This window comes from Parus major, chromosome 9 (genome assembly GCF_001522545.3).
Source record: "Parus major isolate Abel chromosome 9, Parus_major1.1, whole genome shotgun sequence".
Lineage (NCBI taxonomy): Eukaryota > Metazoa > Chordata > Aves > Passeriformes > Paridae > Parus > Parus major.
Window position 1 is genome coordinate 16,386,742 of NC_031778.1, and position 23,626 is coordinate 16,410,367.

General features: G+C 42.0%; 2 protein-coding genes across 3 annotated transcripts in view; both read right to left on the reverse strand.

The window, feature by feature from the left end:
• Positions 1-136, reverse strand: part of RNPEPL1 (arginyl aminopeptidase like 1) — a 21,521-nt gene extending 21,385 nt beyond the window's left edge. The window contains exon 1 of the mRNA XM_015637085.3: positions 91-136. Within this exon, the coding sequence (XP_015492571.1) occupies positions 91-136 (46 nt within the window). The remainder of the gene's footprint in view (positions 1-90) is intronic.
• A 3,894-nt stretch (positions 137-4,030) lies between these two features.
• Positions 4,031-23,626, reverse strand: part of ABCC5 (ATP binding cassette subfamily C member 5) — a 42,818-nt gene continuing 23,222 nt past the window's right edge. The window contains exons 10-29 of one of the 2 annotated variants that reach the window (XM_033516594.1): positions 22,340-22,690; positions 20,783-20,854; positions 20,527-20,651; positions 19,846-19,918; positions 19,108-19,311; positions 18,302-18,445; positions 16,466-16,571; positions 15,600-15,784; positions 14,971-15,117; positions 14,510-14,639; positions 13,811-13,964; positions 13,568-13,696; positions 13,034-13,220; positions 11,968-12,057; positions 9,537-9,726; positions 8,660-8,819; positions 8,158-8,236; positions 7,458-7,571; positions 6,242-6,406; positions 4,031-5,564 (exon numbers count right to left, since the gene is read on the reverse strand). In XM_033516594.1, the coding sequence (XP_033372485.1) occupies positions 5,463-5,564; positions 6,242-6,406; positions 7,458-7,571; positions 8,158-8,236; positions 8,660-8,819; positions 9,537-9,726; positions 11,968-12,057; positions 13,034-13,220; positions 13,568-13,696; positions 13,811-13,964; positions 14,510-14,639; positions 14,971-15,117; positions 15,600-15,784; positions 16,466-16,571; positions 18,302-18,445; positions 19,108-19,311; positions 19,846-19,918; positions 20,527-20,651; positions 20,783-20,854; positions 22,340-22,690 (2,907 nt within the window). In that variant the 3' untranslated portion in view covers positions 4,031-5,462. The remainder of the gene's footprint in view (positions 5,565-6,241; positions 6,407-7,457; positions 7,572-8,157; positions 8,237-8,659; positions 8,820-9,536; positions 9,727-11,967; positions 12,058-13,033; positions 13,221-13,567; positions 13,697-13,810; positions 13,965-14,509; positions 14,640-14,970; positions 15,118-15,599; positions 15,785-16,465; positions 16,572-18,301; positions 18,446-19,107; positions 19,312-19,845; positions 19,919-20,526; positions 20,652-20,782; positions 20,855-22,339; positions 22,691-23,626) is intronic. The other variant, XM_033516595.1, reaches the window with a different exon arrangement.

A 23,626-nucleotide genomic window follows, 5' to 3' on the forward strand; every position in this document is an offset into this window, starting at 1 on the left:
CCGGGACGGCTCCGGACACCGGCAGCGCTCGGGGGAGAACAGCGTTCACTCGTGCATTTTGTTCGTCAGTTCGTTCATTCCCTCACTCACTGGCGTGGGTATCCGCGCGTGCCGCTCTGAGCGCCGGCGGCTCCATCCGGCCGTGCCCCTTTCACAGGGCAGCTTTTACCGGCCCACGCAGAGTTTCCCTCCTCTCCCCATAGGCCAGCCCCGGTGCCTGGTTCGGACACACCGATCCCACCTCTCCTGCTCTGGGGACGGCCATTGGCATGGCCACAATGCCCCGCTCGGATCGCTCGTGTCCCCTCACAGCCAGCGCTGTTCCTAGTGCACCGCCCGAATGTCTCACTTTCACCGTCCCCCGCCCCAGCTCCACGACAAGCAGCCCCAAACCCTCTACACCCCACGGCTTCCAGCAGAGCTGATCCTTGCGCCCTCATCCCACCGGTATAGTTTGGCTTCCTCACTCCTCCTGGTCACACACCCACATGGAGCTCACAGCTAACCCTACACAGCCTCCCTTCTCCCTGCACCCCATACACACCCGGTTTTTTAATCCCTTCTCTCCCAGCTGGGCTGCCTGTAGTTTCCTGCCTCCAGCTCTCACTGCAAACTGGCCCCAGAGCCCAGCTCATACATAATGTACTTTTCCCCAGAAGTCGAGGCAATCAATCACACACCCTCTACTGCTGCCTTCCTAAATGGGAAAGGACAGAAACCACAAAATTATCAGCTTTGTACAAGCACTTGTTTCTCTGCATGGCAACAGCAGGAATCAGCAAGCTGGAAGGAAGATGATGTGTGCAAGTAACTGTGATTTGCACTCCCCCCAGGCAAAGAGAAGCACGGTCTCTGCCCCATGTAATGACACTTCTGCAAGTTATTTTCACTCTAATTTTCACGGTTATGCTTTGCCTACCTCACTGCCTGATGAGGCTCCAAGGCACATATTCTGGACAAGACAGGAACATTTCTCACATGGTTGTGGGTTTAATGAATCCATAGTGGTACATTCTAAAAGCCTCCCAAACCTTACTAACAACTGCAGCATCTGCACCAAATTCCAGCTCAGTTTCCACTGCATCGTCACACCAGAGGCAAAAATTGTGGCCTCAGCAAATTGTGGCTGCGGTTACACGCTCAACCAAGGGTTAAACAAATCACAGTATCACCCTCCACCGACCTGAAGCTAAAGAAAACCTTTGTGTAATCACTTATATATAGTAAAACACATGCTACTGTTGCAGTAAAAATTAACGAGCTAGCACTCAGGCTCTTTGGTTGCTGCGTACAGCGCTCCACACTTTCTCAGTGTTCTTTTGAACCACCTTCAAAAATAAATTTTGCCTTTGCAATAACCCCCCTTGTAACTAAGAAAAACATTTTGTCCTGCCATTTTTGCTGTCCATGTCTTCTTTTAATAAGTCAAATGTCTTGCTTTTATCCTTCTGATACCTCCTCTCACACCAGTTGCCTCTTGAAAAAATTCAGCTTCCTCCAGTTTTGTTTCCAGTGATGCACTAAGCCTGTTTGACCTGGCTTTCATCTACAGGTGATGGGCAAAGCACAGCCCCAGCAACCCCAGGATCTGACCCTGCACACCTTCACCACAGAGAAGGTGAAATGTCATCAGCCAGGACAACTTTAGACTCTGATTACGCCAATCTAACTGCATGTTAACTGCAGAGTAATTTTAGAAGAATCCTACCTGTGCTTTGGTTGAAGTCCCAAGCAAGTGTAGTGTGTCCACTCATCAGATGAGATGAGCAGAAACACATTCTCTTGAAGAGGCTCTAAGCTTTTGATAATGAATCAGGATCAGCTGCACTCACTGTGTTTGGACAGAATAAGCAAAACTGACGTAATGGAAATTCCAGAGAACAATACAGTAACCACTTATCCCAGGCAAATCTCTCTCATCTTGCACACCTGCTGGTCTTGGGCCACAGCCTTTGCTGTAAAATGTGCTGGTTTTGGTTGGGATAGAGTGAATTTTCTTCACAGTAGCTAGTATCAAGCTGTGTCGGGGGTTGGTACTAAAAACAGCGTTGATAATTCAGAGATGTTTTATAGCTGTTGCTGAGCAGGGCTTGCACAGAGCCAAGGACATTTCTGCTCCCCACCTGACCAGCAGGGAGGCTGAGGGTGCTCAAGGAGATGGGAGTAGACACAGCAGAGACAGCTGACCAGAGAGATATTCCAGACCATATGGCATTATAAAAGCTGGAGAGGAAGGAGGGAACATTCAGAATGATGGTGTTTGTTTTCCCAAATCACTATTACACACAATGGAGCTCTGCTTTCATGGAGATAGCTGCCCATGGGCAATGAGAAATGAATAGTTTGCTTTGCTTGCGTGGTTTCCTGCTTTCCCTATTCAACTGTCTTGGTCTCAACTCTCAAGTTTTCTAGCTTCTACCCTTTCAATTCTCTCCCCCATCCCACAGGACTGTGTGGAGCTTAGTTGCCAGCTGATATTAAACCAGAAGAGAAGCATGTGCTATCTCCCGTGCTATTTTGGGTAGGATCTCTTTAAGGAAGTCTCTATCCCAATCCTAGTGTCTTATTCTATTCCTGATAGGATGAAGTCTTCTCTGGATATCACACTATAAATTCTAAAGCAGAATCCAACTCCTGAACATTCCAATCATCATTATCAACCTCTTTCAGAATGCTCCAAAGATAAAGATATTTCAGTCCCATTTATAAATATTAATGTTCTTTCCTTCCCCTTCAGTGACAGGGCCTTTAGCCAGGCCTCTTGCTTGCTCCTGTGGTTCAGGATGAAAGCCAGTAAAAAAATTACAGCTACCCCTGTGAGCAGCAATAATTCAGTACACCTGTGAGACAAGTGCCAAATGAAGCACATAAGTGATCACAACAGAAAGAACGTTTCCTTCTGTCAGTCTCCGTCTTTAATTCCAAAGTAACAGTGCCACAGCCAAGGTTTAACAAATGGTTGAGATAATCCCTGCTGTTCACAGATGACTGTTCACCTGCTCCATCACAGACCCTTAACACCTTGCTGAGCTGTTTCAGGTGACCAAAGCTGCAGTAAGGATTCAGCTCTTTAGGAGAGTGTAACTGGGAAGCAGCAGTTTGGGGCAGTGAATGCTGAGCCGTTCCCCCTCACTGTTCCGTTCCCCCTATGCTACTGTTACAGCCAGAACCTACTGAAAAGAGCAGCCTCACTTCACCTCCCTTCCTGTGGGTGGTGCCTTCCTGTCTCCTCCTTTGTACAGCATTCCTGCTTTCTGCAAGTTAGCTTTCTGAACTGGACCACACAAGAGCCACTGCTGGCATCGGGAAGGGAAGAGGAAGTCCCAGCCTGGAAGAAGAAGGAGGATAAGATCAGGATGGCTCCCCTTTTTCCCAGACTGCCATTAGCTCAGCCTTAGCTGCGAAGTGAAGCCACACACTGACCCTGCAGCATGCAGAACCAGGTACATTAGCTCATTTCCTTCACGGAAATTATTGAAAGTCCGTGGGGTAAACTCCAAGCCTGGGAGCAGGGTAAAGTCTGTGCCCCTTAATTCTTGTTTTGGACAAGAGTTAAGAACAATCACAACAATGCTTTTTATTCTACTTCAAGTTAAGTGCAAGCTCTGTTAATACCACAATCTGCCTGTGGTACTACTAGGTAGAAATGCTTCTATGACTTTGCAGTCATGTCCCTCTATAAACAGTAGTGCTTTCAGGTGAAGAAAATGGAAAATCTGAGCCTAGAAAGGTCTTCCACCTGACCTCAGCCCTTCAACTTGGCTTGAATACTTGGACTATAAATTATTACTCCCTGTACTACTCAACATACATGTATTGCAAGCTACCCCCATGCTGGAGGGCACAAAAATCACTCACTACACTTTAAAAGTGTACACTTCTTTTTTAAAGAAACACCTTTACTCTGAAGAATGAAAGATCAGACTGAGGTGCATAAGAAGAGGAAAAAAAAAAATCCTGGAAACTTGTTCCTAAAGGCTCAAAAAGGTGCAAAGTTCTTTATGTGCCCAAAACAAACCACTTACGCCAATAAAATTTACAAAACCCAAAATAGTTTTATTTACTTTTCAGATTTCTGCCTCAATGAGACATTTTGCAAACATGCTAAGGCTACAAAATGTCCAAGTTGACAAAGACATGCAACGCTGACCATTCAATAAGTCACGGTTATCACAGGAGCGACTGTGTCCCCCTGGGCCACAAGTCCCAAAAAACAGGGATGGTGTACAGTGATCATGGCAACGCACTACGCAGGACCCAGTAACCTGAGGTAGGTCATTTACAGTAAGAAAACCATGTCCTACACCAGTGTTACATCCTGATCAACAGGAACCCCTTTAAGGTTCCAGAAGACGTGGGGTCGAGGACTGCTTCCTTAACAAGTGTGCAAGAAAGAAACAGGAAATATCGATGTTGATTAATCTTAGTATAAGTGAGCAGAACAAAGAGTTAGTGGTACCCATGCCAGTGAAAGCCAACCTAAATCTCTGAGGAGTGTTAGCAGCTTCAAGGTAAAGAGTCAGTCAGCTGAAGCAATTCTGAAAAGGCTTTCCTGCCAGCATACAGGGTATGATTTGAACCTTATGATTAATTTGTTACAGATCATTCCACAAACAGTAAGATTTTGGTTGTGTTAGATTAGCGAAGCAGGAAGAGCTTGGGCTTGCTTGCATTAAAATAAACTCTGCTGATACAGTAAGAAATACTGTGTCAGGACACTGAGAAAATACAAGGCCTTAATGTGACCCAGGAGTGGTTTTTCCACTCGGATCACTAAAAACCCTGCTTTGGAAAAGCATCATGGGAAGCAGCAGCCCCTGCCGTGGTGAACATCAGCAATGCCCCAAATAGCTTTGATAAATTACAATGCAATAGTTACACCACAGAGCTCTTCTCTGCTGCGCTAGACAAAGATGTGACAATAAAGGACACTATTGCAAAGCTTCACTTCCACTCAGACACGCAGAAAATCCAGCACTAGGAAAAGACGAACTGTAAAAGACAAAATGTTGTCTGATACAGTCCGATAAAGCCAGATCTCTGGTACCATAAACTGTACAAAAATGATAGAAAAGAATATGCACTGTTATTAATACAGTGCTTATTTTAATATAAAATAAACAGCTTACATTTCCACTGTAAATATAGGCTATATACAGAATTATGTATAGATATAGCTACATGTATAAAGCTTCATTATAGGCCTCTGATACATTTATAACTATGGCTCCCTGAGCCATTTGTAGAGTGCATTTAATAACAAAAAATTAGTAATATGGAATAAATACAATAATAAAAACATGAAGAGTTCTTCTGACATGGTTTTAAAAACTCTCTGACTTGACACATTGTGCTAAAAACTAAAAGATGAAAAGGCAATAATCTGCGAGGAGGAGGAAGAGCTGGCCTGCCACAGGCAGGGAGCGTAGCTCTCCAAAATTAAAGTGACTTTGCCCTGAATTTCAGCCCTTGACAGCAACCTTGTTCTCTGCAGCAGCAAACATAGCATAGAAGCGCGAGTTCTCGTTGGCCAGAAGGGCAGTCGGGGTGTCGAATTCCACTACCTGAAATCAAACAAGGCAAGTAAAATATGTCAATAAAATTCAGCAGAGAATTGACTCCCACCCCTTGGACTTGTGATGGTAAAGAATAGAAAACACAGCAGTCATCTTTAGATGAGACACCAGGCAGTGAAAGTACCTGCATTTATGGATACTGAACCTGGAATGCTTCAAACTGGCTCATAAACTCGAACTAGCCCACCAGGAAGAAACCTCTGGTTCTGGCAGAGGCAGATGCTATGGGCTTTTGCCTTCTCTACCTTTAAGAGCCTTGCCCAATGTTCTTGCATTTAACTGTTTATGGCTCCCAAATGGAAGCCTGAAAAATAGGTAAACTATCTGTCATAGGTGTCCTTGGTGGCACAGAGCTTTATGAAAGTAATGGGAGACTGCCACAGAGCCCCAGCAGAGATGTTTATGCTATTACCCATCTTAGAATTAACCTACAAAAAAGTCTCAAAAAGATTTTTAAAGACAGACTGTTATTCTATGGTACTTTCTTGGTGTGAAAAAAAATTTTTGTCATTGATCTTGCCACAGCCAGCAACTGATTCTGTTGGAGTATAATTACCAAGGATATGAATGAACACAGGATCTTCTAGCCTGTAGTGCAGCTGATCCCTCAGTTCAGTCTGCACATGGCATCACCAGACCAGAGGCAGAGACACCTCCCTGCTCACCTGTCCCTGTGTTAGCACCATGATCCGATCACAGCCCAGGACCGTGTGCAGGCGATGAGCAATCGTTAACATAGTGCAGTCTGCAAACGCCTCTCTGATGGTCTCCTGGATCAGTAAGTCAGTCTCTGTGTCCATAGCAGCTGTTGCTTCATCCAGGATCAATATCTGAAAACAGCACAGAATCCTGGCTGTTACCCATGCTCACACCTTCCCTCCCTGAATATAAAAATACATAAAGTAGGCAGAATGGCCACTTCCAAGAATTGTCACAACTGGCAATCCTTACAGAGTTCTGGGCCTTACAGGTTTTACAAGTATCCTTTCAGTTTTCTTTATGTAATTGCTTTCAACAAAGCCTATGGATGACATTTACATTTTATGGTCACAGCTACATGTGGGTTATGACCTGGGCCTCAAGTTTCTACTACCTTCAATTTTATATTCAATAGGTGAATGTCAAATATAAATTTTACCAGTAAACTAATTTGACATATCCCTGGTGGTGACATTCCTCCTGGAACAAGTCGATACTGACCAGGCTTAATGGCTTTCTTATGCTGGATAAGAAATCTCTTCCCCTCAGACCTAACCAATTTGGAGTGATTTCTTGTCAAAGCTGAATTGGACATGCTTTGTGCAGGTACTGCAGAGACAGCAGTAACTTCTGCTGAGCAGTCTGATTTCAAAAACATGCAAAGTGAACTTTAAAATATTATGATATGTCACATTTCATAAAAAAAGGTTGTTAAAACCAGCATTCTGGTCAATCTCAATCCAAAAGTCCTTTCTTACTGTAATTGTTTGTTTTCCATTCCTTGAAAATCTTTCACTTGGCTAGCATAGCACGGTCCCAAATTCCACTTGGAGCCCACATTTTAGTGGAGCATCATGTAGAAGGAAAACACTTGGCTCATATTCACAAAAAGGTGGAAGAAGGGAAGAATCTGATGCTCCCCAGTAACAGGACACTGAATACATGATTAGGCCAGTCTGAGACACTATCATTAGCACTTGCAAGCAATGCCTTTTCAATGGCAGGACATTCCAGGAGCTGGCTTCTTCAGACACCTTCCTGGTTGTTTTAACCTTACACCTCTGTCTGGGTTGCAATAATCATTGGTGTGATTCCTCTGACAGAAAGAATCCAGCACAAAAAAGGCTTGTTCAATCCTATAATTTTGGTATCTCCAGCTATTTCCCTCCCTGCTGTGCTCACCTTGCAGCGACGCAGCAGAGCCCTAGCTATGCACAGTAACTGTCTCTCTCCAACAGAAAAGTTCTCCCCATTTTCCATCACTTCTGAATCAAGTTTCATAGGCAGCTGTGCAACCTGTGGGGGAAAGAAGAGGCAAAAATCTTAAGACTACTGCACAAAATCATATAAACACAAATACATCTCCTGACAATCTTTGTCATCAGGAGGACAGAGTGAACCTAGTCCATGTAGGGATTCCTGCAGCCAATGTTCCATAGGCATACCTGCCACCTGACTTAAAAAGAACTGGAAATGCCATGGCAGCAAGACTTGCTGCAGAGGGCCTTGAAAAGGTTTTAAGTTCAGCATAAATTTGCATATGTGACATGTATAGTCACAAACAGAAATGCAGAATGCACATCGAAGGCACATACAGAAAAATATCACCTGAAATGTTTTAACACCCTAAGAATTCCTGTGATGAAGCAGAACTGCTATGCTATATACAAAAAAAAACCCACAGAATATGGCATGTTCCAAAAATACCAAAAATATCAGTCTGATAAAATCATGGGGAAAAAAAAAAAAAAAAAGGTTAAATAAAGCATAGAGAACAAGAGGGAAAAAGCTTAGATAAAGACCTCTAAAGTAGCTTCTAACAGATTATGTTGCTTTGGAAGTCACATGCAAACATGCATCTCCCAGGGCACATAATACTTACACACTCCTTCATGTGAGTCCTTTCCAAAGCAGCCCAGATTTGTTCTTCACTGTACTGATTGAAAGGATCCAAGTTTGATCTGGAAGGGGAACCAAAAAACAAGCAGAATTTTAATCCAGCAATGAATGGAAAACCAGCAGTGTGCTAATTCATCCAGGTGATTCCCATCTGGCTTTCCACTAACATCTTCCTTGCCAAGGAAATCAGATGTTCCCAGCACACTGAAGTTAGAAGAGCCATAAAACAAGAGTAGAGATGGAAGACAAAGATACTGAAACTTCAACCACATCTAAAGGGAAGCAAGGCTTACATACAGGATGATCAAACCCAGTGCTGCACAAGGCCAGCTAAAAACATTCATCTGTGTTTTGGGGTTTTGTTTCAAAACCAGAACAGAAGCTAGGATGCCTGAGAGCTACCACCTCACTGGGCACCTACTGCATTTCAGGTATAAGCTGGAAGATTGCTCAGTCCCTTCTTGTCTTCTTATGCTCTTACTAACCTCACAGTGCCACTGAAAAGCACAGGTTCCTGAGGGATTATGGAGAGTTTGCTCCGAAGATCTGCCAAGCCAATATCATTTATTTTCACTCCATCAATTTTAATGCAGCCTCCAGACAGTTCAACAAGACGAAAGAGTGCCATTCCAAGGGAAGATTTCCCTAAAAATGAGACAGGAAAAAGAAGACTGGTGTTTCTACAGAATCATAACAGCTTTCAGATGAGAAAGCATTTTAAAATCTGTCCACATCTAAGAAGTTTTTAAATACCAAAAATTCCTGGCAGCAATGCTCTGCTAAGTTCTGAAGTTCAGCATTTAAACTTCTGAGCAATTGTGGGGCTAGCTCCTAATTTCTCCTTAAAGTAGCCCTCCCTGGAGTGCTGCCCCAACCCCACTTCCAAAACCCTGACACAAAAACCCAATACAACAATAAATCACTTATTTAGAAACTCATTTTGAGGTTGATTTAAGTCTCAGAAACAGGGGTTTGGATTCCTCAAATTACAGAATTCTGAGATGGCTCAGAGCCAAACCTGGCTGCAGCATCAGTACAGAATCTTTCAAGAGTCAGACAAGCTGCAATGAGCACTTTGTAGGCACCAATTTGTGCTGGTCAGTGGTTTGGGGAGTTAAATATGATCAACATACTGGTTCAAGCATAGCAGGATATTATCCCTCTGCTTTAAATGGAAACTTGTTTTCACTGCTCATTACAGGGATCTTGCTTATGTACAGACATGAATGGAAACCTCCACTGACAGAGTGCTCAACCCCTCCTGTGCCATCAACTTACTCACACACAGATGAGAACCAATATGACTGCCCCAATCTATTCTATGGAAGTAATAATTGAACTCTGCTTAGTGTTTTTCCTTACCTGAGCCTGTCCTCCCCACAATGCCAATCTTTTCCTTCGGTTTGATGGTAAAGGACACTTTTTTAAGTACTAGAGGGAGGTTCTCTCGGTACCGCATCTCTGCATTTTCAAAAACAACTTCACCTTCCTGTGGCCAGTCCAGAGGAGGAGTTTTATTCTTAATTCGAGCAGGAGCTTCTAGAGAAAGGGTCTTTAAACAAAAATACAAAAGTTCAGTTTCCAGTAAACAAAGCACCAAAGGAAAATTATCAGCTGCAGCTTTCAGCAGTCTTCCCTGCAGACTCAGCCCAGATAATTTATGTCAGTTTCATGATGAGCTGTTTGGCTGGATGTGGGCCCAGTGATCCAGAAGTTTGCTGTATTACACTGACCGCACTGTTAATTCCCCTCCGGTTGCCTCAGTAATGACATCAGTCCTTCTATACAAGAGTAGTTTTCTTCAATGCAATTCAAAATGTATTTTAGGCCTATTATTTATTAGCACAATCCTATTGAGTTTCATGGCACTCCCAAAGACTGGATGCAAAATCTGCTGCATTTCTATGCCTCATTTGCTATGCCATGCCAGGGTCACTACTGTTGGTTTTGACACAGAAGAGATTGTCCAAGTAACATAGTAAATACCATCCTTTTCCTTCTCCTCCTCATGTTCCCCCATCCTACTGAATCACTGAGTCTCTTCCAGTCTGCTCACTTTTGCTATTTTACTCTGCCCCTTGTTGGGCAGTTCACAGATTAAACAGAAAAGCAGAACCTCTGAAAGCCAGACAAGGCTTTACAGCATGTTCAGAGTGAAGTCAAGGTCACTTTCCCATATTTGGCACAAGCACCCTCAAAGAATGGCAGCAATCTTGTCATGGGATTCACCTCATGTAACTGAACAAGACCATGACAACTCCTTTATAGTCTCTACAAAGGGAGATCTCTACAAATGCTATAAAACAGCATTTCTGGAGTGCTATTTTTCTCATTCTAATATAAATACTTGGAACAGGTAATAAATTGCCCTCTAGAGACACTCATTTCCTACATTGACCATTGAGAGATTCCACAAGGATTTCAGTTGTGGACATCTGCAACATCTAGTTAGAGGCAGATTAATTGTACACCAGGGGTTTGAGAGACAAAACAGCCCTCTACTATGATAGTGCTCCAATTCTTTGAGCTTGGTACTCGAAACAGCAACCTTCAGCCCCCACTGAAAAAAGCCAAGCCTGGGCCTTGGTAAAACACAGGACCTCAATGGTGTTTCACTGGCCACCCACCCTCACTTCAGCTTCAAACCAGTTCTACAGTTTCATAAATGGCTGTCTAGAGATTAATTTTTTTTTAAAATCACAGATAATATTGCTTAATAGTGATATAGAATGAGAGATATATCTTTCAAAAAGGCCCAAACAACAGCCTACAACTGTAGGTTTTCCCACTAAGGGCTTAACTGTGATAAACCCATCTCAGCCCAGTGAGAGATACAATATTTGGCACAGTTGTCAACTTGTGTGGACACCAAGTCCTCCATATACAGAAATTTTCTACTTAGATGCCTCCAGAGGATTTATTTAACTGGGGGAGGGGAGAGGTTTAGGGGTTTTTTTTCTTCTCTGTTTTTCAGCCCATGGATTAAATCCACAGGCTTTAAAAAAAGCTACAAAGATCAACTACTAAATAGCCCAGATTTACCAAATACATATATCCATCTTCCTCTGAGGTTCACAGGGAACATTAAATGGGAAAGCCTTTCACTTCACACAGCAGACCCAGGAGGAGGCTTTCTCCTGGCTACACTTTCCCCATTGACCTATGCCCAGCTCTGCACACACAAATCCCAGTTACAAAGAAAGGGTTACAGATAATCAGAGTAGCTTGCTAAGCATTTAGCCTGGCACATTTATCATGTTCAGCTGAGCACATTTCTCATGTTTACAGAAAGAGCATTTCCTTGACTTTTCAAGCATATAGAAATATGTTACGTAAGGCAGCTGTGGAAAAGCACGCTTATTAGGATGAAGTGGAATTACTTGTAGATAAAGTAACAGTTATCTGTGCTTAAATGAAGGAATTCCATTAGGTTTGAAATGAAGGATGCCAGAACACCATCCTTTTGCTGTAAAATAATGTGTTGAATCCCCAAGTTACTCCTTTCACACTCTCCATTCTTTACTGTGTCAGCAAACTTCCAATAGCCTTACCTAAACCCAGCAATGCCTCTAGGTTTAATTATCTACCAGCTCTGGGGCCATTCAGCCCCCTTGTGCTGATATATGGACTTCACAAAACAAACTCACTCTGCAGTATTACAGCACAGGCTTTAGTGCCTTTCCAAGATCAGGAACATATATTCTGTACTAAGGCAGACTATGGCTGAGGCCAGCAACATAACACAAACAACACAAAATTTCACAACAGGCAGTTGAATGCATTACAGTCCTACCTTGATATAGTGATCAATCCTCTCCACTGAGGTGAAACGAGCTTCTGTCTCTGAAGCCAATCTGACTGTAAACTGGAATAACCCTGTTAACTGAAGGGGTGAAAAAATTTTTTAGAACAGTGACTGGTTACTGGATTAAGAGATTAATGTGGCCAGCAGGATCAGGGCAGTGACTCTACTCAGGACTGGTGAGGTCACACCTCAAACCCTGTATTTAGTTTTGGGCCCCTCAATACAACAGAGATATTGAGGTGCTGGAGCATGTCCAGGGAAGGGCAACAGAGCTGAGGAAGGGTCTGGAGTCCTGTGAGTAGCAGCTGAGGGACATGGGGGAACTCAGCCAGGACAAGAGGAGGCTCAGGGGGATCTTATCACTCTCTACAACTCCCTGAAAGGAGGGTGTAGCCATCTGGGGTTTGTTCTCTTCTCCCACTTAACAAGCAATAGGACAAGAGGAAACAACTTCAAGTAGTGCCAGAGGAGATTTAGATTGGATGTTAGGAACATTTCTTGCCAAGCAGTGAAACAGGCTGCCCAGGGGAGTGGTGGAGTCGCCATCCCTAGAGGTATTTAAGAAGTCGTGTAGATGTGGCACTTGGGGACATGGTTTAATGGTGAGTTTGGAATTGCTGAGGTAATAGCTGGACTCAATGACCTTACTGGTGCTTTCCAACCTAAAGAATTCTATGATATTTGATACTCTTGACATTGGGCATCATACAACTAAAGTGTTCAAAGCAAGTTAATTAAATAGTTCATTTTAAAATCACCATATCTCATGAATCCCTTGAGAAACCGGCAGCTTTAGAAACGTTTCCCAAGAGCAATGGCTTTAAGTATGAGGTGTCTAAGCGCTTTAATTTCACCTCGGCGCCACAAGGAGGCAGAAGAGGCCAAACAGCAGCCGAAGACGAGCGCTCAGAACCCTGCAATTCCTCTGAGCCAGCGCTGGATCCTGTTTGCTCAAAATTATGGTATTAGCAGTATCATAAATACCATCTACATAAAAAAAATATCATCTACATGAAAAGAGAAATTAAGTATTACAGTATGTGGTCACACTCACCTGCACAGCGTATGAGATGGCCAGCCCAGCATAGGCAGGAGGGATCTGGCCATGCATCAGGACAATCATAAGGCCAGTGGTTGTGATCAGAGCAATGCTGATAATGTCCAGGCGCACAGCCAGCCAGCGCATTGCGCAGCTGAACAGGTAAAACGGGGCCTGGTTGTCGTCCAGCAGCTCCTGGTACCTGAAACAAACACAGCAAAGGTTAGTAGACACCATGAGCCTGATGTTCTACAAACATCAGACCTACTTAAATTCCTGTTTCAGTATCAGAATTCAGGGTGGGAAGACTCACCACTGACCAAGTTTCAAACCAAAACATGATGGCTGGGTTTGAAATTCCCTCACCAATGATCTTCCCACTTTTCCCTTACCCTTCCTTCTGTTCTCCCAATTGTTTTTCCCAGAAAAGCAACTTTCAGTCAAAGAACCAATGATCCATCAGACCCCAGTAATAAATCCTTCTAAATCCCAGAAGCTGCTGCATTCAGCTTTGTGCTCCACCATTCCCAGATAGGTATCTAGACTGACCTGTGCAGAAATTCCTGTCCTTTGTGGTAGGCATGGATTGTGGAAAGACCCTGGATGCTAGATGTAATGTGAGACAAGAATGGAGACTGTGTGATGTTGTCCAAACGCTTGAGCTCTCGAATAAAGACTCTGCAAGGAAAGAAGCACTTTGAGTTTCATGCAGAACCACCATATGCCAACCACTATGCTGTACTTGAAGGTGAAAGTATCTGTACTTTCACTCAAAGCAGCTGGTGCACTTACCTAGACACAACATGCAGAACTGTGAACAGGACAATGAGGGGCCCCACTGCCACCAGGAACCAGGGGAACACCCCTGAAATCACCCCCACACAGAAGAACACAAGGATGACGTTCTGGATGAACATTTCTGCTTGAAACGGCAAACGAACGTCAACTGGTGAAATGGAAGGAAAAGAGGAAAATCTTGAGTACAAAAAACCAAAACACCCTATAGAAATCAACTTAGTAGAGCTGTACATCAGCAACAAAGATAGTGATTTCTCTTACTTTATTCAAATTAAAAATGTACATTTTCATTGGGATGTTTTTACCTTCTGAGTTGCTGGCCATCTAATTACTCCCATTTGCAGAAATAGCACTGATGGAACCCTGACCTAATTACCACCTCTGCTGCACATCAGCTTCACTCTAGTGCTTTAAGTTGCTCCTGCATTAGCTGCTGAGAGCCCATGTGCAGCCTGGAGGTACAACAGCAGCAGCACATTTCCTCCTTCATAAGGGAATGATCAGACCTGAGCTACCAGCTGCCTTCTAGAATCATAACCCAGGTATATCCCAATTCCTGCTTTGTTTTTTCCAAGTGCACTTTTGGCAACAGACATAGGGTACAATCATCCCAACAGCAACAAACTGGAGAGTATTCAGGAGTTCCCTGGGAGGTCTGAATAGGGGATTTACAGGGCACACAGTGAGAGATACCTTCATCCATGTCTTTGGAAAACCTGTTGAGGATCCTCCCAGTGGGGGTAGTGTCAAAGAACTTCATGGGACTACGCAGAATCCGTCGGAAGAGCTCGTCATGGAGCCTTGAGGATGCTCTGAGAGTTCCCTGACAATGAAGAAAACATTGCAGGGTTATAAAGCAGTTATATTCTTGCCACTGCTTCTCCTCTGGCACCCAAATATTCTACCTAATTTCTCTCTCCAGCCGTAAGAGATTTTTTACTGCATTCTGTGCTTCCAACCAATGGAGGAAGCTTAATTTGGGCAGAAGCTTAGCAGAAACATGGTGCAGCCTCAAGAGCTGGCTATGGAAACATTACATAACATGATTGACTCTGGTTCAAAAGTTTCTCTTCGGAGATGACCAAAAGAGCCACAGTGACAGCAATGTGCAGAAGTAGGAGGAGGGAGAGACAAATGCCAGCACTGGCACATACCTTTACAAAGACCACACCACGAACAGCTTTCAGAATCAACATAACTGCCATAGACAGTGCATAGATGCCAGCATAGTATTGCATGTGAGGGTTATCTTTCATGCTGTTGCTTATGACAGTCTCATTTCCCAAAGTCACAGAGGTGTTCTGCAGAAAATTCAAGGTTTTAGAGGTTGGTTAAGACAAGAATGAAGCATGTATACATTACATGTGGTGGAATTTAACTGCCTTGTGTCTTCTCTCATTATATTTGGTATTTGATATGACATTTGAACTCAAAGCCATATTTTAACAAAAATTATCCTGTTAGGTATAATAATCACATTTAAACAAAAAACAACACTAAAATTAGCTTGTTGGCCCCTTTCATATTTTCACTTCCTCTTCTTAGACTAATCAAGAAACAGAACAAGAGGGCAGCATTAAATCATACACATTATTATCTTTCCTATTGCTGAATCCCTCTTATTTTTGGAGACAAACTCCCTAGTGAGACCACCTCCTGGGAAGCCTTAGAACTTGTTTAAATTAGGAAGCACCATTTGGTCTCACAAGACTGCTTAGGATTTGTCTAGCAGAGCAAACCCCCAACCCACTAGACACAAGAGTAGAAAAACTATTTAACTTACTCCACTGCCTTGCTTGATCCAGAAACTCAGCCACCAGTTGCTAAAAGCTGTGCTGCCCACATTCAGCACAAACAGTGCCATGATGATGAGGAATGCAAAGGGGCCTCCAGCTGCCTGAATGTAGACACCATAAACAGACCAGGGAACAGAGCCTTTGCCTTTCTCCTCCAACTGGACCAACTGACCTGTGAAAGAACAGAGTATTAAAAGGGAGTAAAGAAAAGGAAGCTCTTCCATTAAACTCCTATAAATTTGTGAACACACAAAATTAGTCTTTCAAACTGTGCAGAGTACTTTCAAAAACACACACCTTACTTCATGCTTAGAACTCAGTGGCTCAAACAGTTTTTCAAAAAGTCACATTTCTCCTGTGGAATCATTTAAGTCCTGGTACAACTGAAAAAGCCTTATCAGCACAAACTTAAATGTTAGGCTAGGATCAACCTCAGTATTGCTTTTTAAACCATGAAGTTCAAAGGTAACATGAAACAGAACTGCAGAGGTCAGCTCTTCCCTTCATCCATAAATGCCATGTCCTGCCCAGTGCCAAGTGTACCCATGGCCCTCCTAGAACAGGAGGGAGAGGTGCTGTGGGAGACAAGGCAGTACCAGCTCCTTTGTGCTGATGGCATCTGACCAACAGGAGCCTGATTGAACTTAAAAACATTGTACAGATGTCTACATTTAATGAATTAATGAATGTTCTTTGCCCACTGCCTGTATCCTATCAACCACACTAAGTGATTAGGATTGAGACAGCTTCCAAAACCTGAGAGGTACATTAACAATATACTTTGAAGTATATAATGTTTTGAGCTTATTGAAGTACAAAATAATGACAGCCAGAAATTTGATTACATAGTTACCCTCCTCTTCCTTCTTTACAACTTTCTCCTTCTTCACAGACCCTGTTTTGGTACTTTTATCCTGGGGCCTTTTCAGTGAATTGTTTGTGTTCTTCTTGATATTAATCTGCAGGAAAACAGTGACACTAAACATACTGGGAGTAATTGGCTTTGACATTTTCATATGTAAATACAAACTTTTCTTAATCTGCCTCTTAAGGACAAAAGCTTTGAATAGCTCAGCATTCAAGTCAGAGGATATTAACTTCACAGTTATTATAGATGATTGCCAACTCTGGTGGATTAAACTCTCCTCCCTCTACTACTCTGAACTATTACCAACCTATACAGGCAGAGTACAAGGTTAATTTCCAAAATCAGTGAAATTATGAGTGTACATGGTAGAGGAATGATATCCATACTATTGCAAGAAAGATGTAATCTCCCTATCCCTTCTAAAAATAACTCACAATTTTTTAAAGAGGCTTTTTTTCCCCAAGCACTCTAGCACTTACAGAAATTTCATGAGAGCTTACTTATGAAAAGTCAGGTTAACTTCATCTTCCAGAAATCCAATATCCAAACACTAAAGTGCACACACAAGCACTGTTCTAAACCCAGCCATCTTCCCATAACTGGCAGTTACTGCATGTTCAGAGTCAGCCTACATGGACTGAAACCCCTTACACACCATGTTCAGGGCTGCCTTCCCACACTTTACATGAGATCAAACCACAGAGAATCCAACTGATCATCCATTTATTCTTATCCTATAGGGAATGCAATTTAATGGTCCCTTCCATGAGCTAATGTCTACAGCGACACTGAAGGTCAGCCAAGCATGAGGACTGGAGAATCTCTTGTTCACTATCATTATATTAGTCTTAAAATGGCAGAACTACCATCTTCATGCCTCAAAGGATGTGCAGAGGAATGCATTATATTCCTTTCGCTTCTTTCACAAACATCTCTCAGGAGAATGTGTCACCAAGCTGCTTCAATATATTGATATATTCTTACAATGCTTCCATCTCAGAAATGTTTTAAATGTCTTGTGAGTAAGGAGCCTCTCATCTCTTAAAAACTAAACTGCTCAGCTACTCCTAATCTTTTCTAAGAGGAAATACAGACAGAATTTAGACAAGTAAGTTATTATAAAACAAAACACAAGGATCCTTATTCCAGATATTAACTTCAGGAAAGAAAGCAGAAGGGTAGGAAAAATTAAATTGCTGAAAATTTAGATGTTGGTGTACTGAATGGCTCTTGTTATTTTCTAGATTTACAATTTTTGCACCAACTGAAATGCTAGAGCACATATTCAAGTATGCATTTACAGACTTTTTTTCATAACAGAATTACTGTCAAGGCAAAAACGTTTTTTCATAAATTCCCCCAAAACACACATTTCAGTTATGCTTCCAAAATACAGTTCCATCTAACTTTTGATAAGTTGTCACATCTGCTGTGCCTCAGTCACACTCCACTGAAAAAGTAGTAACAAGCCAGTAATTTTTTCAGACAAAGGTTGTTGAAGATCTGTGCTAATTCAGAGGTAAATTAAGCTGTGGAGTGTACAATAAGAGAGACAAACCTCCTGCTCTGAGCATCACCAGGGGAGACACTACAATATTTTCATGATTAACTCATAAGCTGATTAGCAGAGTCCTCTCTAGCACACATTCCCTAAAAGCAAACTGTGACAAAGTGCTAATGAAGCACAGATTCTTCTATAGGAAATCTACTGGTCAGATCAACACATGAAAACACGTGAAGCCATTTTCCAGGTTTCCAACAGCATCACTTGGTTCACCTCAGAATAGCCAAGATTCAGAGGACTTTAAAATAAACAAGTACCTCAATATGTGGTGTTTCTCCCAGCTGTAGGCTATTAAAAATAGTTGCATAATCCCCATTTAAATTCATCAGTTCCTCGTGACTGCCTCGCTCGGTAATGCAGCCTTCTTTCATGAAGATCACTTCATCACAGTCAACAAGATACTGGAGAAAGTGGCAGTAAGAACAAGTCTCTATCACGATGTTCAATAACCAAACACTCCCACACAACCCTTCTCAGCAGCTTGTAGACACTGGTACACAGCACACCTATTCCCACATAACAGACAGCTGATTTTCAGAGGTCCTCCTCAGACCAGAGCACCATGATTACTCACACTGTACAAATAAAATGTTTTTGTGTCCTATCAAAACCAATCTCTTCTGGAAGACATGACTCAGGATACTTTAACACTGCAAATACTGATAGACTAAGCACTAATATTTCTATGTACTAAAGACAGCAAAAAAATCTCAGGTACATCAATTCTGATTGACTGACACCAAATATAACTGTTTTCTGCTGTGATGAAATAGCTTTACAGTAAGTTAACAAAAATATTTTTGAACAAGGTATTTAGTTCTCTGGTAAGTTTTCATTAGACAAGTGTTACCAGTCCCAATCAGACACCAAGCAACACTGGTATAAAATAATTGAATTGTGTTCGGTGCATATTTTCAAACCTAGTTTATAAATGTAAACAAGACATTCTATAGACAGACAGCGTTGTCCTGTCACAGGTCAGGGCACAGAAATTTCCAGTATGAAGGCAACCAATTAACAAACCATTTCAAGAAGGTCCAAGAAAGTATGGGAGATTCAGTACCTGAAGCTGATGCGTGATGAAAAGGACGGTCTTTGACTTCAGGTGCTTCCTTATTGCACTGTTAAAAATGTGATTTCCAACATGAGCATCTAAGGCACTAAGGGGGTCATCAAGGATGTAAATGTCCCTGTCACTGTACAGGGCTCGAGCCAGACTGATTCTCTGACGCTGTCCCCCACTCAGGTTAGCCCCTCGTTCACCAATCTGCAGAGAGACACACACACATTATTTTATTTCTTCAACACCGTGCAACATAGATGACCATAGAATAAAGCAGACCATAATATTAATTTTTATATAAATATACTCCCCCATAACATCTTATATTAATACACATACATATTCAAATTTAAGTGTTTACTTTGTGACATGTGTTATACATTCAAACTCAAGGTTAATATGCTTGAAATCTGGCAGTACATTCTCTGCTTATTTTACCTTTTATGAATTAACATAGCCATTGTTTTTCTTAGCTATTTTAAATCAAGTTCAATTAGGACCTGTTAAGGCTGCTAAATTTACAACACAATAAAAAAATTCCCAAAGAGTCAACATCTGAGTGAAAAACAGGGTACAACTCTTAATAGTCTAGGGCCCATTAAGCTCAGTTCAAGAGAGTTCATTCAACAGCTTGGCTCATATGCAGCCCAGACTGATGTAGCCTCAACTCCAGTTTACCCTGCCAAACCAAAACTCTTTTCTCCATCTATTAATTAGTTTAGTTCAAGCAAAACATACCTCTGTCAGGTCCCCATTTGGAAGGATGGCCAGGTCAGGCCTTAGACAGCAACCATTCAGCACAGTATTGTATCTAAAGAACAATTAGATAAATAGTTAAGGACACTAATTTTCCCCACAATTATTTAGCTAGTACAGCATATATCATCATTTTCTACACTAACAGCAGATATTCCAGCAGCCTAAAACAAATCATCTGCCTTGAATTCTCAGGAGAAAACCGAGGGTAATAATTAATCACCTACTTCAGAAGCATTGTAAGGATAGAGACAATTTGTTTTCAGGGATAGTTGGCTAAGGGCCACAGAAAAGTCCCCCAGTGGAGGGGGGCCATGGAAGATGTCAGTACAGCAGATGTTGTGTTTGAAGAGGGCAAGGCCAGGACAGCAAGAGCAAATACCACTTTAGTGCTGCTCACAGCAGCTGCTGGTTTTAACCAGAGGCCCACAGGGTGAGGCCCAGCCTCACTGCAAGGAGCAGTGACAGACACAATGACAGCCACCAGCCACAGGGCCACATGCAAGAGAGGCAGGATCCTAAATGGGACTTAGAGGAGACTTAGAGACAGACTCCAGAAGGACATAGAGGCTTTATCTGCAGTGAACTCTGCATTAAATTTTTCCAAAGCTTGGGCCAATAATTACTAAGCTTACATGAAAATCAGCAAGCAGTCTGACAAACCTTTCTTCATCATATTCCTTGCCAAAAAGGATGTTGTCCCGGAGAGTGGCATTGAGAATCCAGGCCTGCTGGGCCACGTACGCAAACATACCGCTTACTGCAATGCTCCCCTCCAACAGGGTCATCTGGAATTACACACCAGCTGTGAGATTATCCTACCCCATGTTTACAGTAGACTTCATTCTACAGAATACAAAAAACTGAAATAGGAGATGGGAAAGAGAAAAGCAGAAGTACTAAAAACAGGATTTCTCACCTGCCCTAAAATTGCTGAGATAAGTGAAGTTTTTCCACTCCCCACACTGCCACAAATTCCAACAAGTTTTCCCTGCACAGAAAGGAAATAATTATGGTACTCATTTCTTACATTCTTCACCCCTTTCAGAATTCAGACTACCTTTAGTATCTCTGAAAGGACAGCTGGATATGAATGACAGCTCTAAAATGACATAAGACAAAAAAAAAACAAAACAAGATTCAGCATTTTAATGCTCAAATTGTATAGAGTGAATACAATCCCACAGTGAAATATAATTGAAATCAATTCTACAGGTAAAAATAAAGATATTTGAAGATCAGCTTCCTTCTTACAAGGGATACAGGCCAGGAGGATCAAGAAACCAAAAGCACCAAGGCCTGGCTGAACAGAATGCATCAAGATGCTTTTGAGAGTAGTAAGGAAAGATATAGAGGAAAAGTCTGAAAGAAAAGAGAATTTAGCACATATGGGTCCAGTAAAACCCCTTGCCACTTAGATCCAATTTTCTAAAGAACATGTACCAAGAAAATACTAGAATTGAGTCATTTTGAATAATTTTTCTGCAAGAGAATGGGTGGATTAATACCCACATTAAGCAATTAATTTATCAAAACTATTTTTATTCCTTTTGTAAAAAATGTAAAGTGAACAAAAAAGGTATATAGACACTTGTGGGACAACACATTGCTGGGCTTATCTTTATAGCACACTTGAGACAAAAACCAGCCTTTACATTTGCAAGTAATCATACTCCTTTTTGAGGCACTTTTTAAAGCCATATGCTTTCTCCCCCAGAGTTTAAAATATAGGTATTTTTACTGTTTAAAATAGTTTCATCTCTCCCTCTATTTTCAGAACTACATAAGACAATTTAAGTATTAATATCTTCATAAATAAATGGATCTCATTATTTCAACATCCAAATGCCAAACTGCAAAGCTCTTGTATTTCTAGATAATGTCATCTATTAAGTTCAATGCTTTTTCTTTGACATCTTACATGTTTTTACCCATCTTGGAGCAATAGCTCCAAATGCTTCTACAATTCTTTAAAACCTGCATCCTAGTGTACAAAAAATCTCAAGGAAGAAAATTGCACATTCTTCAATGAAAAGCACTGTTATACTCCATTGGAACACCTAATCACCTAAAATGTTCACCCAGGATACAGCTGAAACTCTGCAAAATTATCAAACCACTGCAGGAACACACTGTTCACCAGCACCTGGTAGCTGGTGCCCTGCAGATGCTCTGAGCTCAGTGGCTCACACACTGTCCTAGGAGCTGCAAACCCCTCAGCTGGATGTGAAAGCTATACAGCCTGCCCTTGTTTCACAGGCTATTTGCAAAGATCTAGCTGCTAAAATGGCACAGCTGTTTACAGCAAGATCAGACACTGCATCCTGGATACTGCAGTTGCCATGGATATTACAGGAGTGCACAAAAGCAATATGCTCCATTTCATACAAAATGAAACAGCACACAGCTCACTGTTCCAGGGGGCAGCTAAAATGAGGCCTTTTAAAAGCTGAGATTTCCTCCTTTTACTTCTTACCTTTTCTATCTCCAAGTCAATGTTGTACAGAGTCCTCTGAAGCCGAAGGTTAACCAGGTGGATGATTTTGTGCTCCTCTTCGGGGCTGTGATGGTCATCACTGTCCACTAGAAGATGGCCCCTCTGTTCTGCCAGCACAGCTTGCTGTCCCTCATTCTGTAGCTTCATTTTCTCTTTCTTGCTCTTGGTGACTTTCTTGTCTTTTTTCACTTTGGGGGTCAACTTTGGTGAGCTCTGGACGCTGGCGTGGGAGAAGTCCCAAGCCAAGGTAGCATTTTTCACCTCTATCGCGGTGTGAGGATTGGCTGGTTTTTTCTTTATCATATGAACCTCTTCCATTAGAAATAAACTCTGATAGGAGTTGTGAGAGAGGTGTAAAGATGAGACACCTGATCAAGACTGGGAGACAAGCCTACGGCACACTCACGCAGCAAAACACATCAGGCTATATAGTAGGAGGAAGCTGAAGAGCAAAAGGTAGCTCATTAGTGTAAACTAACTCCAGGTCTGCTAAGTGGCTGGGGCATTCCTGGATGTGGTGGAAGCACTTGGATACACTCGACTTTCACAGAAGTGCAATACTCTGGATGTGACATGACAGGGGCTTCTTCCTTTGACACTGTTTGCAACTGCAGCTCTGTATGTTCCAGATTGAAAACACATGAGCAGAACACACAGGTTGGAGAAGTCACTTGAGACAGAGTGACTGACTTGTCCTGCACACCAACTCATTATGGAAGGAGACAGAATGGCTTTTGGCTTGAGCCTTTACCCATCAACTTTTCTGCTGTGAAAAAGCCATCTTGCACAAATGTAGCTGATCTATCTAAGGCTGCTTGGCAATAAGAAGTAAGCCATAAAGTCAACTGTATCATGTTTTCCACCACATCCATCAGTATTTACAATCAACAGATTAGGAAGACATTTTTCACACAATTTAATTACAAGATAAAATGTTTGCCACTTACACAATTTGTTTTGAACCAAGTAGTCTTTTGTGACTAAAAATTCAAAATTCCCAGCCTTATTTATTCTTACAATTGCTATGTCTGAAGCACACATTCATAAGAAAGCTGATACTCATTTATAGAGCCAAAAAGTCAATTAAATTTTTACTGTGAGGTAAGAGTATGCCCACCTTATGTTATACTTCCTACACAATTTATAGCCAAACTGGAGATAATTCAATTTCCTTTTCCTTCTCTTCCCCCACAGAAATTTCCCTTTAGTGCACTTGGATTTAAGCAAGACTGATTTTAGGCTGACTCAGAAGATGAAGCAAAATTG